A 19,288-nucleotide genomic window follows, 5' to 3' on the forward strand; every position below is an offset into this window, starting at 1 on the left:
GTCTTCCTTCCGTTGGTTCACTCCCCAGTTGGCTGCAATGGCTGGAGCTGTGCTAATCTGAAGCCAGGAGCCAGGAGTTTCTTCTGGGTCTCCCATGTGGGTGCAGGGGCCCAGGGAGTTGGGCCATCTTCTACTGCTTTCCCAGGCCATAGCAGAGAGCTGGGTTGGAAGTAGAGCAGCTGAGACTAGAACTGGTGCTCATATGGGATGCCAGCGCCGCAGGCGGAGGATTAACCTGTGCCACGGCACCGGCCCCTGGTGCAAAAAAATTTTTTAAGTCTGGGGCCGGTGCCCTGGCGCAGTGTGTTAAGCCGCTGCCTGCAGTTCCAGCATCCATATGGCACTGGGCTGCTCCACTTCCAATCCAGCTCCCTGTTAATATGCCTGGGAGAGCAACAGAGGGTGGCCCACGAGCTCGAGCCCCTGCACTCACGTAGGAGGCGGAGATGAAGCTGCTGGTTCCCGGCTTCAGCCTGGTCTAGCCCTGATCGGTGTCTCTGCAGCCATTTTGGGAGGGAACTAGTGGATGAAAGATCTCTCTCTCTCTCTTTCTCCCCACCTTGCTGCAACTCTGACTTTCAAATAAATAAATAAATAAATCTTTTTTTTTTTTTTTGACAGAGTGGACAGTGAGAGAGAGAGACAGAGAGAAAGGTCTTCCTTTTTCCATTGGTTCACCCTCCAATGGCCGCCGTGACTGGGGCACTGTGGCCGGCGCATCGCGCTGATCCAAAGCCAGGAGCCAGGTGCTTTTCCTGGTCTCCCATGGGGTGCAGGGCCCAAGCACTTGGGCCATCCTCCACTGCACTCCCTGGCCACAGCAGAGAGCTGGCCTGGAAGAGGGGCAACCGGGACAGAATCCGGCACCCCGACCGGGACTAGAACCCAGTGTGCCAGCACCGCAAGGCGGAGGATTAGCCTATTGAGCCACTGCGCCAGCCAATAAATAAATCTTTATAAAAATTTTTTTGAAGTCTGAAAAATTTTTTTCGTAGTATATATTTTCCATGGACATTTTTAATCATAAAGATAATTAATTAATCTGGGAGGTATAGAGAGAGGGAGAGAGAGACCCCTCCCCAAATTCCTACAACCACTGGAACTGGGCTGAGCTGAAGCTGGGATCTGGGAACTCCAACCAAGTGTCCTGTGTGGGTGGCAGGAACCACTGGACCATCACTGCTGCCTCCCATAGTCTGTATCAGCAGGAAGCTGGAGTCAGGAGCCGGAGCTGGGAATTGAACCCGGGTACTCCAGTGTGGGACATGGACATCTTAAGTGCTAGATCCTTTGGAAACTTTTTGAAACACCATTATATATGCACAATTTTATCATGAATGTATAATAAACACACACCTTGTGTCATATATGTAAGGATCACTCGGTTTTGGTCATTGTTATACCCAAGGTGAAACATATACATACTTTGGTCATCTTTTCCAACTCAATAAATTTCACGTGTCAGTCCTTCACCTGATAAAGGTCTAAATAATTTTTTTTTTTTTTTTTTTGACAGGCAGAGTGGACAGTGAGAGAGAGAGAGACAGAGAGAAAGGTCTTCCTTTTGCCGTTGGTTCACCCTCCAATGGCCGCCGCTGCAGCCGGCGCACCGCGCTGATCCTGGCAGGAGCCAGGAGCCAGGTGCTTTTTTCCTGGTCTCCCATGGGGTGCAGGGCCCAAGCACCTGGGCCATCCTCCACTGCACTCCCTGGCCATAGCAGAGAGCTGGCCTGGAAGAGGGGCAACCGGGACAGAATCCGGCGTCCCGACCGGGACTAGAACCCGGTGTGCCGGCGCCGCAAGGTGGAGGATTAGCCTATTGAGCCACGGCGCCGGCTCGGTCTAAATAATTTTTAAAAAATATTTTATTTAGGCGCCGGCGCTATGGTGCAGCGGGTTAATGCCCTGCCTGAAGCGCCTGCATCCCATATGGGCACTGGTTCGAGTCCCGGCTGCTCCACTTTGATCCAGCTCTCTGCTACGGCCTGGGAAAGCACTAGAAGATGGTCCAAGTCCTTGGACCCCTGCACCTGCGTGGGAGGCCTGGAGGAGGCTCCTGGCTTCAGATTGGCGCAGCTGCGGCTGTTGCGGCCAGTTGGGGAGTGAACCATCAGATGGAAGACCTCTCTCTCTCTCTGCCTCTCTTCTCTCTGTGTAACTCTGACTCTCAAGTAAAAAATAAATAAAATCTCTAAAAATATTATTTATTTATTTGAAAGGCAGACTTACAGAGAGACAGGGACAAAGCCATCCTCCATCTGTTTGTTCACTCTCCCAAATAGCCGCAATGGCCAGGGCTGGGCCAGACTGAAGCCAGCAGCCAGGACCTCCTTCCTGGTCTCCCACACGGGTACAGGGCCCTAACCACTTGGGCCATCTTCCACTGCTTTCCTAGGCACAGTAGCAAGTAGCTGGATGGGAAGTGCAGCCGGGACACAACATGAACCAGCACTCACATGGGATGCCAAGTGTTGCAGGTGGCTTAACCTGCTGGGCCACAATGCTGACTCCCTAAGTTATTTCTTACATATTTTGTTTTTGTTTATTCGTTTTTTATCCCTTTTTTAATCTGCTAGAGCTCCTTGACAATTTTGACATAAACCTTCCATGTAACAAAATTTTCCCTAATCTGTTGTTCCCCTCTTCACTTTGTGGCATCTTGTGTTATTAAACATTTTGTTTTTTAAAGATTTACCTACTGAAAAGGCACAATGACAGAGAGAGGCAGAGAGATTAAGATCTTCATTCACTGGCTCATTCCCCCGAAGTCTGTAGCAGCCAGAGCTAAGCCAGGCCAAGAACTCCATCTGGGTCTCCCTTGAGGGTGGCACAAACCCAAGGACTTGGGTCATCACCTGCTGTCTCCCAGATGCATTAGCAGGGAGCGGGGCTGGAAGTGCCAGGACTTGAACTGGCACTCTGATTTGGGATGCTGGTGTTGCAAGCTGTGGCTTAACCCACCGCACCTCAGTGTTGGCCCCTATTTTTAATTTTTAAAATACATTTAAAAATTATTTTTAATTTGCTTTTTTAAAAAAAGATTTACTTACTTATTTGAAAGTAAGAGTTATATATAGAGAGGGAGAGAGTGTGCTTCTATCCACTGATTCACTTCCCAGTTAGCCTCAACAGCCAGGGCTTGGCCAGGCTGAAGCCAGGAGCCAGGGACTCTATCTGGGTCCCCCACATGAGTGGCAGGGGCCATCTTCTGCTACTTTCCCAGGCACATTAGCAGGGAGCTGGAATGGAATGCAACAGCTAGGACTCGAACTGGCGCCCATATGGAATGCCAACATTACAAATGGCAGGGTAACATATTGTGCCACAATGCCAGCCCATTGGGTAATATTTTTAAAAATTTATTTATTTATTTGAAAGTCAAAGTTACACAGAGAGGCACAGAGAGGTCTTCCATCTGATGGTTCACTCCCCAATTGGCCGCAACGGCCGGAGCTGCACCAATCCAAAACCAGGAGCCAGGAGCTTCTTCTGGGTCTCCCACATGGGTGCAGGGGCCCAAGGACTTGGGCCATCTTCCACTGCTATCCCAGGCCATAGCAGAAAGCTGGATCAGAAGTGGAGCAGCCGGGTCTCGAATAGGCGACCATATGGGATGCCGGCGCTTCAGGCCAGGGCGTTAACCCGCTGTGCCACAGCGCTGGCCCCCCATTGGATAATTTTTAAAAAAGATTTATTTGTTAGGTAGAGTTACAAAAAAAGAGATCTTTTTCATCTGCTGGTTCATTCCCCAAATGGCCCCAATGACCAGGACTGGGCCAGGCAGGAGCCAGGAGCTTTATCCTGGTCTCCTTCATGGGTGGCAGGGACCCAAGCACTTGCGTCATCTGCTGCTGCTTTCCCAGGTGCATTAGCAGAGAGCTGGGTTGGAAGAGGAACAGCTGGGACTCAAACCAGTGCCCATATGGGATGCTGGTGTTTGCAGGCAGGTGGCTTACACTACACCATAGTGCAGGCCCTGCGTAAGTATTTCTAAAAATGTTCATTTTCAACTAAAAAGTAAAAAGCAAAGTGACGCAAAGAGAGCGAGAGAGAGATCTTATTCTGGTTCACTCCCACAAGTTAGGGCTGGGCTGGGCTGGAGCCAGGAACCCCATTCAGGTCTTCAGATGTGTGTGGCATTTGAGCCCGTATCTGCTTCTTTCCAGGTACCTTAGTAGGAAGCTGGAGCAGAGGCAGGGCAGCCAGAACTGGGACTGGCACTCTGTGTGGTGCGTGGGTGTCCAAGCAGGGGCTTCGTCTGCTGTGCCGCTTCTGCTCCTATTAATTGACTTGCAGCAGTTTTGCACATGTATTGGGTACAGTGCAAGATTCTAATACGTGTATACAGTATGTAATGATCATCCCTCAGATTTTTATTTCTATGTGTTGGAAACATTCAAAATCCTCTTTACTAGCTATTTTGAAATGCACATTATTATTTGTTATCAATGATAATTATCCTGTGCTATAGGACGTAAGTTTTCCCTTCTATCCAACTGTACCCCTGTAGTTTTGGAGAGGAGGTATAATTTTTTTTTTCAATTATTTATTTATTTGAAAGGCAGAGTTACAGAGAGGCAGAGACAGAGAGTCTTCCATCTGCTGGCTTACTCCTCAGGTGGCAGCAACAGCCAAAGCTGCACCAATCTGAAGCCAGGAGTCAGGAGCTTCTTCCAGGTCTCCCATGCAGGTCAGGGGTCCAAGCACTTGGGCCATCTTCCACTGCTGTCCCAGGCCACCCCAGAGAGCTGGATCAGAAGTGGAGCAGCTGGGACTCAAACTGGAGACCATATGGGAAGCTGGCACTGCAGGCAGCAGTTTTACCTGCTAAGCCACAGTGCCAGCCCTGGAGGTATAATATTTTTAATCCAGTGTATTCTATTTAGAGATTTTGCATCTATATTTATTAATTTGTTTTTTAATATATTCATCAGGCTTTGTTAATATTAGCAAAGCCAGCATAATTGTAAATTAATTTGGGATTTCATTCTTTTTTTCTTATGACCCATAAATATTTAATCTTTTTTTTTCTTTTTTCCTTTAAGACTTATTTACTTGGAAGGCAGAGAGGTCCTCCATCTGCTGGTTCACTCCCCTGTTGGTCACAATGGCCGGAGCTGCGCCAATTGGAAGCCAGGAGCCAGGAACTCCATCTGGGCCTCCCATGTGGGTTCAGGGACTGAAGCACTGGGAGCATCCTCTGCTTCTCACTGCTTTCCCAGGCACATTATCAGGGAGCTGGATCAAAAGTGGCACAGCTGGAACTTGAACTGGCTCCTGTATGGGAGGCCAGCATTGCAGGCAGTGGCTTTATCCACCACCCCACAGTGCCAGCCCCAAACTCTTTGTTTTTTGATCATTCTTTTTTCCCTCAGTCCAGTGCTCCAGTTTTTCTTTTAAAACATATCTCAGTAATTAAAAAAAAAAAAAAAAACTCCTGTTTTTAAGTTTATCTTTTTACTCAAATTTTCCTTTTTGCGCTATTTCAGTTTGTATCGCTGATGTCGGGATGCATTCCAGATTTTTCCCCTTTTTGCTCTTTAATTCTTTTTATTTGCGAGGCAGATGGAGAAGGGCACAGGCAGAGAAATCTCATCTGCCATCAGTTCGCCCTCGGATGCCTGCAACAGTCAGGACTGGGCCAGGCTGAAGCCAGGATCCAGAAACTCAATCCAGGTTTCCCACATGGTTGGCAGGGACAAGAGCACTTGAACTACCTGCTTCCCAGTTTCTGAATTGGCAGGAAGCTGGAATCAGGGAAACACTGCCCCACACTCTGCTACTTATTTATTTGAAAGGCAGAGTTAGAGGGAGAGATGGAATCTTCCATCCACTGGTTCACTCCCCACGGGCCACAGTGACAAGGGCCAGGCCGGGCCCAGGCCAGGAGCCAGGAGCTTCTTTTCATCTCCCACACGGGTGCAGAGGCCCAGGGACTCGGCCCATCTTCCAGATGCATTAACAGGCAGCTGAATCAGAAGTGGAGCAGCCGGGACTTAATGCCGGTGCTGCAGGCTGCAGCTTAACCTGCTGAGCCACAGTGCCTGGACCCCAGAATACAACTTGCTCTCTGCTATGGCCTGGGAAAGCAGTGGAAGATGGCCCAAGTCCTTGGGCCCCTGCACCCACGTGGGAGACCCAGAAGCTCCTGGCTCCTGGTTTCAGATCAGATCAGCTCTGGCCATTACAGCCAAAGCCAACTGGGGAGTGAACCTGTAGATGGAAGACTCTCTCTCTCCTTCTCTGTTACTGACCTTCAAGTAATTAAATCAATCTTAGAACAAACAAACAAACAAACAAAAAAAACCAGAAGCCAATAAGTGGAACCAGAGAGGTTAAAGATTCACTGAGGGTCAAACAGCTCATAGCAGAGCCGGCCTGAACACCCAGGCCTCAGGGTTCTCAGGGCACACAGATCCATCAGCTCGCACCGGAGGGGATCCGTGGAGGCAGAGTGGATCTACTTCCCAGGGAAGAGCGGCAGTGCAGCCAGAGCCAGGGACACCGCCTGAAGTGCTGAGGGCGCGCGGACGCTGGCTGTGCATCAGAACCGGTGGTTTCTGCTCCCCTGGATTTTGCAGAGTCCTTGCCCTCAGCCCGGGTGGTGACTGTGTGAGGCTGGAACCTGATTACAAGGAGCATTGCACAGCGCATGCATGCGGCACATCACCAACCTGTGAATCCCGGCGTCCTGGGCTCAACTGTGCTCCCAGAAGGAAAAGAGGGGGAAAAAGGGGGGTTCTCGAGGTGACCTGTCCACAGGAGCGAGGAGACGGAGTTTCAGGAGCGGGTAGGGTGGGAGCCGAGTTAAGTGTCGGCTCTGGCATTCCCAAGCTAGGAAAGAAAAACGTGGTCTCGAAGGCAGGGACCCTGCGTGGCAAGGCGAGGGCTCAGGGGTGCGGGTGTTCTGGGCCTGGCTGATGGGCCTGGCAAGACGGTGGCCTTGGAGTCCCTCCACCCCCGAGGAGGCAGGACAGCCAAGTAGCGTCTCAGGCCGCAGTGGGTGGTGGGGAGAGCCCGCCCTGCCCCCTCCCTGGGAGCTGGCCACACTGAAGAACAGAGCGGGCAGGGGTACCCGAGCTCCCCAACCCCGACTCTCCTCCCTACCCCAAGAAGCCCTTTGAAAGGTTTTCCTGGCAGGGTTTAAAGCTTCAATTCATCCAGCCACCTGGCATGAGGCCCAGGATGAGGGGATGCCGGGAAGGCCCCAACCCTCACCTTAGCTGCCCCTACTTTCCTAGGACCCCGGCTGGCAAGTCTCCCACTTCATTCAGTAGCGCCCAACCCCTCTGTCCCCTTGGGAACCCAGGTACCCTGGCCCTTCCCTGCGGAGCAGATGGCCACCCCAGAGGCTCAGGCTTGCTAAATCAGACATTTAAATCCCATAATCCTTGGTGAGAGGCTGCCGAGGGGGCAGCAGCCCAACCCTAGAAGCAGGGGCGGGAGGGAACCTTGTGCCAGCCCTGGTGGGAGGGGAGGAGGGACAGTTGGTTCCCAGTTATGAATGGTCACCCCCTCCCTTGTTGTCATGCAGCCCGCAGGCTGACCCAGTCTCCAGCCTTTGTTTCCCTCCTGGAACTCGGGCCTCAGGCCCCCCCACAACCCCCTCCAGCTCACACTCTCTGGAGACTCAGGTGGCCGGCTCCCAAGTTCACCTCCTCACTTGGCCCTGCACCTGTGGCCCCGGCAGCCCGCACAGGCACCTGCCTCTGAGACACAGGATGGTAGTCAAGTTTTATTGCAAAATAAGAAACCGATATAAAAAGGGGATATAAAAAGGGAAGTGGACTGGGGGTGACAAATGCAAGGTGCAAAAGAAATTGACCCTGAGCATTGGGGGGAAAGTGAAACAGGTCTTGGTAGACACAGATGGTACACGATGGAATCCTCCAGGCGTGGGATGGGGCCATTGTCACTAAGAGGCTGGGCAGGATTTGGCTGCACCAGCGCAGACCAGCTGCCCAACCAGTGAAGCTATCAACCCAGCCGGCAGAAGGGTAGGGAACCAGCACCCATGAGGGGGCCACGTCCCAGCCACCCTATAATAAAGGGTGCTTTCCAGGCCAGTCACACAGCATTTCATTAATCCTCACAGCAGACCCCGTGAGGTAGGCATGATCAGCATTTCATGAAGTCGTGGCCGTGTCCCTGGTCAGCACAGCGGGAGGGCTGGGCTTCCCACCCGGCCTAGGGCTGCTTCTCAGAGCCTTTTTTTTTTTTCTTTAATTTCCCCAAACATTCCTCACAGTCAAAATTTTAAAAGCTAAGGCTGGCCCGTCCTAGCTCCCACCACCTCCCCCCCAATACCACCAGTGCAGGCCAAGCAAGTGGAAGAATTCCTGGGAGTTCTGAGGCACACCTCTACCAAGTGGGGTTCAAGCACCTGAGTCCCAAAATGCCAGGGTAGGAGGGCGTGGGGGTTGTCAACGGGGGCCAGAGGGTGAGGACATCAGTCTGAGTCAGGCCCCTCTCTCTTGAACATTGGTTTTTTATGGCGGGAGGTAGACTGCCCCTTCTTGGCCTTCAGGTAGCTGTAGGGGAGACAGGAGATGAGAGGGAGAGATATCACATGAGTGACAGTGCCTGGGGCCTCTCCCCTCCACCTAAGGCTGGGAGAAGGGGAATTTAAGTTCCGATGGTAGAGCACTATTGATGGTGGAGCACTATTGTGCTGTCACTCTCTTCATGGTCCCACCCCCATTTTATCAGCCACCGGAGCAGGGGTAGAAGAGGGCCCAGCACTCACCTGGAGTGAGCCCTGCTCCCCCCGGGCTCCTTCTCGGCCTGGGCATCCTTGAGCTCCAGGGCCTCGTTCAGCTCTCGGAACATCTCGAAGCGTTCACGCCCGCGGATCTGCAGCAGGGGAGAACGGGGTGGAGGATCACCGGCCAAAGCCACATCCATTTTCCTGCTCTCTTGAACAATTTTCTCTTTGAAAGGTGGTCCTTTAAAATGATTACAGATGGTCCCTGACTTGGATCGTCTGAACGAAGGCATACAGGCCACAGGCATCCAGCAGGAACCATCCTTCCAAAGTGGCTCCAAGCAGGCCCCAGGACAAACAACTGCTCTGCCCCAGCGCTGCTAGGCGGTGGTGTCTGGTAGGTCAGGTGTATTCAATGCCTCTGACTTAATGACCGACTCAGTAGGCTTAACAGGATGTGACCCCATCCGAAGTGCAGGGGCAACTTTAATGTGCTACAATGTGTCCTGTCCTGTGTCCTGTGTGTCCTGTCTCTGGGCCCTAACTACAGGCAAAGCAGCCAGGATGGAAACTGCATTTTGAGTGCCTGACTAGGAACTTAACCCAACAGTGTTTCGGGAGTCAGGGCCGCCAACAAAGCAAAGAATGGGCACAGGAACTGGCCATAATCGGGTAGTCCCTCCGTGTCCATCTTTTCTTCCCTTACCCAATCCCACTTGGTCTACACAGGAGACTGCGCATCTGCCTGTCTTAGACGTGATACCTTAAGGATGAAATATTCTCCATCCAGCGGCTTCTTCTTTGTCTGGGGAGAGGAGTCGGTGGTGGTGGTCGGCAGTGCTGGGGAGGATGAGAAAACGGTGATTATGGGATGGAACTGCACCTCCCTGGCCTTCTGTGCCTCCTCCTGTCCTGTCCACTCACCTCGCTTAGAGCTCCCAGGGGGCAGTTCGGGGCAGGGCTCCCCTTTCTTGCGGAAATTTTCTTCCTCCGTGCGGCGGTCCCTCCCAGGACAGGCACACACTCGCACCTCAAAGCTGTTCCGTCCCAGCAGGTTCCCACTGCGTGGAGCAAGGAGAGAGCAGCGGGCCCCATCAGCCCTGTTCTGATGCCCAACCACCCCGTCATCTAGAGGGTGAGCTCCAAGTGCCCGGCACCCTGGGAGAGGTCTCAGAGCCGAAGGAAGGAAAATCGACAGAGAACAGCAGGGGGCAGTCGCATGATGGGTGAGACAGAGAGTAGGGCCGAGGGGACAGCAGCCAGGCAGAGGCGGGGAGGGCAGCAGGCGGCTCCTGTCCCTACCTGGAGTCTTCCAGTGTGATGATGGTGAGGATGGGCCGCCGGTTCATGCCCCCCATGCAGGAGCTGTTACACATGTAATTATAGTGGATGGTGGTACAGTCAGAGCCAACCTGCAGAACAGAGGGCCCAGATGAGGCCGGCCAGCCCTGCGAACTTGAGTTGCCCACTTAGGGGAAGACCCACCTGTTCACACACCTCAAGGATGGCGGGGAGATGGAGAAGGCCCTCTTGCACCCAACGTCTGTGACACCCACCTCCAGCCCCTCCCCACCGAGGCCCCAGCCGCCAAACCAGACCTCAGGCGGCTCGTAGGGCACCACCACACTGTGTCGGAAGGTGTTTCTGTCATCCAAATACTCCGCACGCAGATTTCCCTCCACCCGGATGAGATGCTGAGGGGGGGCCAGACCTACGAGAGATCAGGGAGGAATTAGAGACCTGGGGACCCAGCTGGCCGGCTGCCCAGTCTCCCAGCCCCTGCCCGCTCACCATCGCTGTCGGAGCAGCGCTCGTGGTGGGGGCAGCGTCTGACAACTTCCGTCATGTGCTGAGACTTCTTGTAGATGGCCATGGCCCGGACGCGGGTGCCAGGTGGGGGCGTCGAGTCGACCCACAGCTGCACAGGGCAGGTCTTTGCTAGCTGGCAGAACAGCTTGTTGAGGCAGGGGGAGTACTGTAGGGACGGAAGGCCAGAGTTCAAGGTCAGGAGACAAGTGAATGGGGGGGGTCAAGTCAACTACTAGAAACGGAGCGCTGTGTGGGAGGGAGCCAGAGACCGCAGCCTCATTGGGGTCTACACCTCGCAAGCTCATTTTCAAAGGCTAAGAAACACATGGAGTGGCTCCCCCGTGAGAGAAATCAAGTATGATGGGATGGATTTTCATATAGGGTCAAGTGGAAAACTCAGCTTTGGGACAGAGGTCAAAGGTCAGACTAAGGGGGCAAAATGCAGTAAGGCTGATAAGACACCAAAGGCTGAAGAGGAACCCCAAAGTTCTGGGGGCTGGGGATGGGGGTAGGGCATGGATTGTGGGCGCGCACTGGACGGTCACCCAGGAACCAGCCCCACAGGGACACTGACCGTGCAGGTGACAGACTTGGCCGTCCCAGAGTGCAGGAAGCCCAGCCGGAAACCGTAGTTGCCATGGTAGGTCTTTTGGGAAGGGACAGAGGATGACAGGGGCCAGGAGGTGGCTGGTGCAGGGGCCGCCAGCGCAGGGGCAGCTGGGGCGGGGGCCTCTGGCGCAGGAGCTGCTGGTACTCGGAGCCCTTCTTCTGGGTCTTCGTTGAGCCAGTTTGCAACGTCTTCTGCAGACAGCAGATCATCCACGGGAGGGTTCAGCGAGGTGGTCTGCGGATGGACCAGCCAGGAGTCAAGAGGGCCGGGATCCCAGGCCCCTCGCCCCCCTCATCCCCGCCTACTCCCAGGCCTTACCAGCAGGTTGTTCTCAGGAAGCCTGAAAGACAAGAGCAGAAAGTTAGTGCTGGCTTCTGTGGGGGGCGGGGCGGGGGGAGGGGGCTGTGCGCCAGGCAGGGAGCCCACTCTTCCGGAGAGCCACTCACAGTTTCCACAGGTCTGAAAACGTCTCCTGACTCAGGGGAGGCTCGAGGCTGAGATCCGACTGTGACTCCTCCATGGCGGCGGCCGGGTCGCTGTGAGGGCAAAGGGAGACGTGGCCCATCTGGAGCCGCCAGGTGGGAGCCACGGCTCAGGGAAGGGGCTCCTCCTCCCTTCTCTCTTTCTGTCTTTTACCACCAGCCAGGCTGCCCCTGTCCTAGCCCTCACCAGGCTGAGAAGGCCGCCGGGCCGAGACCTCCAGCCTCCCTGGCACTGAAGGCAGGTGCCTCCGCCCTGCGCTCTGGGGCCACCCCCTCCACAGGGAGGTCACCTCCTGCCCACAGCGTCCTAGTGCTGCCACACAGCTCACAGGTCTCTCAAATCTTTAGTATGTGAATGGCAGAGAAAGAGAGAGACAATCAGGGAGAGCGCGCCCACCCTCTGGTTCACCCTCCAAGGGCCTACCACAGCCCGGTGCTGGGCCTGGCTTTTGCCAGGAGCCAGGAGCCTAGTACTTGCACCATCCCTACCTGCTGTCTCCCAGGCTGTGGATTTGCAGGAGGCTGGGATGGGGCGCAGAGCCAGGACTTGAACCCAGGCGCTCCGAGAGCGGAAGCCGGAATCCTAAGCAGTGTCTTAACTGCTCTGACAAATGCTCACCTCTTATCACAAATCTGTTTCACCTCTCCCTCCCTCAGCCCTCAGGGCTCCTGGCTCCTGAGTCCCCTACCTCCTGCCCCAGAAGTCTTGGTGAGCCGGCCCCACCCTCCCTCTCCATCTCCTCCTCCCAACCACTCCCTCTGGTTCCCAGGGCTCTATCCATCCTGGCTTCCCTATTCAACATTGATGGGTGGCTCCTCCACCAGGCACACCCCCCTTCCCTAGCCGGCCAGCCACCTGTCTTAACCCTCACGGTAAGTACACTCTGATTTTTTGCTTGCTGGTTCCCTGTGGCCTCTAGTTAAGATAGAAACTTGCTCCCTGCAGGGAGGGGCTCTACCCCGTTCACCATGCCCTTAGTGCAGCGCCATGCACCTGGGCGGGCTCCCTGTGTTTTAACAGCAAATCGCTCTGCTCTGGTTGTGAATGGTGGCGAGTGGGTAAGGGAGCAAGGCGGTCAGCTGGCCAGGTCTTGCACGACACCATGCGCTGTCATCTCACTCCCCCCGACCAGCTTCCCAACTGCTTCTCTGAGCTTTTCTTGATGCAGTCTTTGCCATTAGCTTTAAGAAACACACGCAGCACCTGTACCTTGCACTGGCCGAGCCTCCCTACCAAGCAGCTTCCTTAAGGGCAGGGCGTTCTAATCTGCCTTCACCTGACTTCCACCCTTATGTAGATAGAGGGCTTGCTTGCTTATGTGCTTAAGAGTTTGCAAAATCCTTTCACATGGCTTATCTGATTTGTTCTGATAACTACACCTGCCGTTTGACAGGTGAAGAGCTCCCTGAGGGGTCAAGCAGCCTGCCTTCAGGCACACAGGCAAGTGAATGACCTTTTATTAAAAAGGAGGATTCAAACATCCATGATTAAAAGAAGAAACTTATGGGAAGGGGCTCAGAAGTCAAAAGCTTCGGGCCGTGTGTTATGGCACAGCTGGTTAGGCTGTCACTGTGACACGGGCAGCCCATACCGGAGAGCCGGTTCAGGCCCCAGCAGCTCTACTTTCAATCCAGCTTGGGAAAGCAGCAGAAGATGGCACAGGTACTTGGGCCCCTGCCACTCGTGGGAGACCGGGGTGGAGTTCTAGGCTCCTGGCTTCAATCCAGCTTGGGAAAGCAGCAGAAGATGGCACAGGTACTTGGGCCCCTGCCACTCGTGGGAGACCTGGGTGGAGTTCTAGGCTCCTGGCTTCAGCCTGGCCCAGCCTCAGCTGCTGCAGCCAAATAAATTTGGGGAGAGAACTAGTGGATGGAAGATTCTTTCTCTGTAACTCTGCCTTTCAAATAAACAAACAAACCTTAAAAAACAAAGACAAAACCCTGGGTCTGACATTGCACTGTTCTTAACTTTACCCATCTTAAAAAGATGACTCTTTTTTGGGGGGCCGGTGCTGCGGTATAGTGGGTAATGCCACCACTTGCAGTGCCGGCATCCCATATGGGCGCTGGTTCAAGTCCTGGTGCTCCACTCCTGACCCAGCTCTCACTAGGCCTGGGAAAGCAGCAGATGGCCCAAGTCCATGGGCCCCTGCTGCCGTGTGGGAGACCCAGAAGAAGCTCCTGGCTCTGGACTGGCCCAGCTTTAGCCATTGTGGCAACTTGGGGCGTGAACCTGTGGATGGAAGATCTCTCTCTCTGTCTCTCTGCAACTCTGCCTTTCAAATAAATAAATCAATCCTTTAAAAAAAAAAATGAAATTTTGGCTCCTAAGTTCTAAGAATTGAAGGTTACCCTTCTTTGCATCTTCGGTGTAAATCACCTAGGGGCTGGGAAACACAGGCAGCCATAGCAGGCCATGGGCCGTGGAGGCAGCGGGTAGACCTGCACCCTAACCTCACCATCTCACAGTGGGGCTGCCTTGGGGACTACTGAGGTCAGCCTCAGTGTCCCCCGGGTCTTACTTATTTACTGCTGGAAATACAGACAGCCGAGAAAACTGCCTGGCACGTGGTAAGTGCTCAACAAACGCTGGCTGCTCATGGAACTGTTCTGTTTGCTCTCAGGGGAACTCTGTGACCAGGAGTTAGGGCAGCACTGTGGCCTCTCCCCACCTTAGGAGTGCACATTGACCTCTGTCAGGGAACGGGACTGCTCTGAGGTCACAGTCCCCCGGGGAGGGAGCAGCCCGACAGAGGTGTCCCTTCGGGACATCCCCTGCCTCTCAGCAGCAACACGGTCAGCGTTTCCCTGCTGGGCAGGCAGGTACCACTAACAGATCAGAGCACACACCGGCGCCAGGGCCCCCGGAACACATGTGTCAGGTGGAAGGGCACCTTCGAGATGGTTAGCGCAGGGCAACGCAGGCCCCTGGGAGGGACAGGCCCAGCCCTGACTGTGACAATGGTCGCACTCAGAGGTCCTAGTGGCTGACAAGGCACTGCTTTCCACCGCAATCTCATTTAATCCTCTCAAAAATCAGCAAAGCAGGTATGACAGATGTGGGAAATGAGAGTTAAAGGAATTAAAGTCGCTTACCAGGCTCCTAAAGCTCCCAAGTGACAGAACTAGAGCTCTAACTGGACTGTCTGAAAGCACATTCAAGGGCTAAATAATTATGCTCCTACGGTTTCCCCGAGTCTGAAATAAAAGCTTTTCTGGATGAGAGCTACTTGACTGGCAAGTGACAAGAAACGGGAATCCGTGGGCAGGGAGCAGGTGGTTAAGACGTGTATACACAATTTGCAGGAAAATGCAAAACAGTCATGGAAGCAAACAGTTTACACAAATTAAAAAGACACAGAACCATTTATTGCTTAGGAATGTATGGATGTAAAAGTGTGAGTGCCGATCAAGAATACAAGTTCCTAAAACCTACGGCCGCACAGCAGGGACATGCAACATGTTCACAGGGCTAGGAGTGAAAGCCAGAGCACCGCAGCTTTATTAACAAAGGGAAATGAACAGGGGGTAACCCAGGCAGGTGAACCACCCAGGTGAAGTTAAAACACAGAGGGACTGGTCTTGTGGCACAGTGAGTTAAGCCGCTGCTTCCCGTAGCAGCATCCCCTATCAGAGGGTTGGTGTGAAGCCCGGCTGCTCTGTGTCTGATCCAGCTCCCTGCTAAGACGGCTGGGAAGGCAGCAGATGATGGCCCAAGTACTTGGGCCTCTGCCACACAAGTGGGAGACCCGGATGGAGTTCAGGGCTTCGACCTGGCCCAGCCCCAACTGTTGTGGCCATTTGGGGAGCGAACCAGCGGAGAGAAGATCTCAGTCACTCCGCCTTTCAAATAAATAAATAAACAGATATTAGAAAAAACAGAAACAACAAACAGCGTTACGTGTACGCATCACCCAGCTTTGCCAACAATCACCATTCAGCCTGCTACGTCTCCTTCTCTTTAAAGGTTTCAGTCTACTCCCATCTCAAACTGATTATTGTGTGTTGCGGGTGTGAAGCAGGGGTCAGGGGTCATTTTTCCCTTCAAGTTGTTCCACCACCTTTTGTTGATTTCGCTTTCTCCCTAGATTTGCTTGGGCACTTTTGAAGAAAGTCATTTGGCCACATTTATTTGTTTTTCTGACTGCAACATGTTCATTCGTTCTTACGTCTTACCACAGCCTCAACGTTACCTTGAAATCAAGACAGTGTTAGACTCCCAACTTCACACTACTTTTTCGTTTTGGAACCAGCTTGTTAATCTCAACAGAGGAGCCAGGGCCAGGAGCCTCATCCGGGTCTCCCATGTGGGTGGAAGGGGCCTGAGCACTTGCGAGAGACAGAATCTTCTGCTGCCTTTTCCAGGCCATTAGCAGGGAGCTGGATTGGAAGTGGAGTGGCTGGGACTTGAACCAGTGCCCATATGGGATGCTGGTGTTGCAGGCTTTACCTGCTATGCCACAATGCCGGCCCAAGTTAGGATTTTTAATGTACACAATCAAACCGGCTGTAAGAGTTTTACTCCTTCCCTTTAATATGTCTGGATGTCCTCTTAGCAGACTAAACTTCTTTTCTCCAATTTGCTAGGAAGTTTCTTTGAAATCATGAGCAGCCATTGAATATTGGCAATTGTTTTCCCTGCAGTTGTTGAAATGACCATAAGATTTCTTATCCTTCAATCTGTTAATGCAGTAAATTACCTGGATTAATTTTTGAATGTTAAACCAACATTGCAATCCTGGGATAAGCCCCACTTGGTCAGAAGGCATAAATCATTTTTATACATTGCCAGATTTAATTTGCTAAAACTTATTATACTTTTGCATGTACTGTATTGAAAAAAGCAAAAGTGAGCACTGTGGCTCACTAGACTAATCCTCCACCTTGCGGCGCCGGCACCCGGGTTCTAGTCCCGGTTGGGGCGCCGGATTCTGTCCCAGTTGCCCCTCTTCCAGGCCAGCTCTCTGCTGTGGCCAGGGAGTGCAGTGGAGGATGGCCCAAGTGCTTGGGCCCTGCACCTCATGGGAGACCAGGATAAGCACCTGGCTCCTGCCTTCGGATCAGTCCGGTGCGACGGCTGCAACGGCCATTGGGGGGTGAACCAATGGAAGGAAGACCTTTCTCTCTGTCTCTTTCACTGTTTGTAACTCTACCTGTCAAACAAATAAAATTTTAAAAACAAACAAACAAAACAATGTTGCATTGTTGACCAAGTATACCAGGTAGGCAGATGTGTGGTGGTTGGGAACCCTTTATCTTGTCATTATTCCCTGAGCAACACGGTGAAGCAACAATTTACATGGTATTCACAATGAATTGGGAACCGCAAGTATCCCCGAGAGACTGTAACTATATGGAGAGTGTACCCAAGTTATATGCAAGCACTATCCATTAAAAGTATCCCAGCACTCGGATTTTGTTATCTGCAGGGTTCTAGGAAAGCTGAATAAAAAGGACAAGTACAGACATATGTGACAACATGGGTAGGTATCACTTCACACACACATACAGGGCTGTTTGGGCACAGCTGGTGAAACCACGGGTTTGCATCCCACACGGGCCTGCAGGTCTGAGTCCTGGCTGCTCTGCTTCGGATCCAACTTCCTGCTACTGTGCCTGGAAAGGCGGCAGATTAATGCTCCGACTGCCTGGGCCCCAACCACCCCCATGGGAGACAAGGACAGAGTACCTGGCTTCCTGGTTTCCCCCTGGCCCAGCCTGGGCTGTTGCCGACATTTGCAGAGTGAACCAGCAGATGGAAGAGCTCCCTTGCAAATAAATGAAATTCTCCAACAAGCCAAAAAAAAAAAAAAAAAAAAAAGGACCGAAACAGAACAAGCACGGATGACCAGGGAGAAGCTGCGTCTTTGGTCTGTATCTAGGTGGTTAGAGAAACCGCCGCTTTGAGAATAGCTTCAAAAAGCTGTCTTTCCGCGCACAAAAATTTATATTTACCCACATTAGTGCACTGCAAAGGCAAATCAAGTGGATATTCCGTCTTTTGTGCCCTGAAAAGATCTTTTCACATTCAAACGATGGCGGGGGTCTGACAGCCCGCCCCGCGGAGCCCACCAGGGCCGGTTCCCGGGGAGACGCCATCCGCCGCCTCCCGCAAGGCCATTTCCACCTTGCCTTGCCTATCTCCCGTTCATCTCACAGGCTGAAATTACGCCAGGTGCCGAGGGGAAGAGAAGCACTTAAGCTTCCGCAAAGGACAGTTTAGAAAAGAGACAGGCACATCGGGCCACGGCGCCCAGGGCCTGGGACACACCGGGGCACCGCCACGCCCCGCGCGGTGCAGCAGCAGGACACACGGACCCCGCCGGCCCCGCCGCCGCCCGCGGGCAGGACCCCGCCGGCCCGCCCCTTCCGCTTTTACGACGTCCGGACTGCGTTTGGAATTGGTATGGCTTAGCCCAAAACCGGATACTAGAGAAGCTGTTTCCCCTACACAGACGAAAGGCCTGTCATTGCACACTTCCAGAATTCGATTCCCCAGCGGACCCATTTCCGAAAATACTTGGTTTTGCCATCTGTAACGTGTTCGCCTCCCCCCCCCGTCCCACAGAATGGTAGCGTCCACCTAGGCTACGAGGGGGGCAGGGTGGAGCGCACCATTCAGAGGCGGGGGGAGGGACGGAGGTGTGCATCAAAACAAATCCTCCCTCCTTAGCAAAAGCAGGAGCCAAGTCATCCAGAGGGCAGAAAAGGTGGGAAATGATAGACACCTCTCCCGCAAGGAACAGAAATCAGCCTGAAAGACACTAGTTTCTCTCTCCCCCCACCCCCCGCATAGGGGGAACCGTGAGCCGCTCCGCAAAAAAGAAACCGGAAATGCTCCTGCAAGTGGCAGAAATGTAAATGTGGAGCCAAACAATAACAGGGCTGCCGAGCCTCTCAGGCCGGGACGGTCTCCCCGGCTGCCGTGAGCAAACCCTCTGCTCGGCGCGTCCCACGGCCGCCCGGCTTTGATCGGAGTTTCTCCATCCGGCGGAGCCGGCGGCCGGCTGCGATGACCACTTCGGGGAGACAAAGGTCCGGAAGTCCCGAGACCCGAGCGCTCTCTTCGGAACGGAGCCCGAGGTTTCCCTCCGCTGCCCTGGACCCTACCATCTCGGGCCTAGAGGTCCGAGTCTCGCGATGTGGAAACCTCAGCCCCCAAGGCTTAGTGCATGTTATTTCGGGGGCGAAGTAAACCTGGGGCTGGCTCAGGTCCCCCCGAAAGCCCCACTCCCCTGCCCAGCGTTCGCACCCAGGCCTCCCGACGCGGCACTCCTCTGTTCCTCCCGCCAGCCGGCCTCTCGCTCCCACCGAGCCCCCGTCCACCCCCACTGCCCCACCCCCAGCTGCGCCCCTAGATGAAAATGCAAGGTGCCCAGAGCCAAATCCCTTAGAAGGGACGCATCAGTCCCAGTCAAGGCCTTACCCAGTCCTCAGGAGAGCGTGTCACGGCCCCGGGCGGCACGCTCCGGCCACGGACGCCAGGTGCCCCCGCAGCCCAGCGGCTACCTGCTTCCCGGACGGTGGCCCCGGACTTTTGAGGCGCTCAAAACTTTTAGCGCCAGTCCGAGCACATGGGAGGGGAAAACCCCAATCCCATCAGCCCCCGCGAGGCTCCTGGACGGTCGCCATGACAAGTAAGGGCAAGTCATTCGCCTGCCGGCGTGAGGCGAAGGAAATGGA

General features: G+C 53.8%; 1 protein-coding gene and 1 long non-coding RNA gene across 9 annotated transcripts; both read right to left on the bottom strand.

The window, feature by feature from the left end:
• Nucleotides 1–4,529: 4,529 nt before the first annotated feature.
• On the bottom strand, nt 4,530–6,834 carry LOC149121239 (uncharacterized). 2 transcript variants are annotated; one of them, XR_016223636.1, is made up of 2 exons: nt 6,675–6,834; nt 4,530–4,748 (listed from the first exon to the last, which is right to left on the bottom strand). It is a non-coding gene; the product is annotated as an uncharacterized LOC149121239 (long non-coding RNA). The 2 variants fall into 2 exon arrangements; XR_016223637.1 differs by lacking the exon at nt 4,530–4,748 and adding an exon at nt 4,991–5,238 and having other exon boundaries at nt 6,675–6,794.
• An 888-nt stretch (nt 6,835–7,722) lies between these two features.
• TP53 (tumor protein p53) lies at nt 7,723–19,168 on the bottom strand. 7 transcript variants are annotated; one of them, XM_089316614.1, is made up of 12 exons: nt 19,032–19,168; nt 17,115–17,221; nt 11,570–11,659; nt 11,442–11,463; nt 11,088–11,357; nt 10,496–10,679; nt 10,303–10,415; nt 10,007–10,116; nt 9,629–9,765; nt 9,468–9,544; nt 8,747–8,853; nt 7,723–8,531 (listed from the first exon to the last, which is right to left on the bottom strand). In XM_089316614.1, exons 2-12 carry the CDS (start codon nt 17,153–17,155, stop codon nt 8,450–8,452), a joined length of 1,233 nt encoding a protein of 410 aa, XP_089172740.1. In that variant the 5' UTR covers nt 17,156–17,221; nt 19,032–19,168; the 3' UTR covers nt 7,723–8,449.
• Between the last annotated feature and the right edge of the window lie 120 nt (nt 19,169–19,288).

Source organism: Oryctolagus cuniculus, chromosome 17 (genome assembly GCF_051225735.1).
Source record: "Oryctolagus cuniculus isolate XC-2025 breed Fujian yellow rabbit chromosome 17, ASM5122573v1, whole genome shotgun sequence".
In the NCBI taxonomy this organism is placed as follows: Eukaryota; Metazoa; Chordata; class Mammalia; order Lagomorpha; family Leporidae; genus Oryctolagus; species Oryctolagus cuniculus.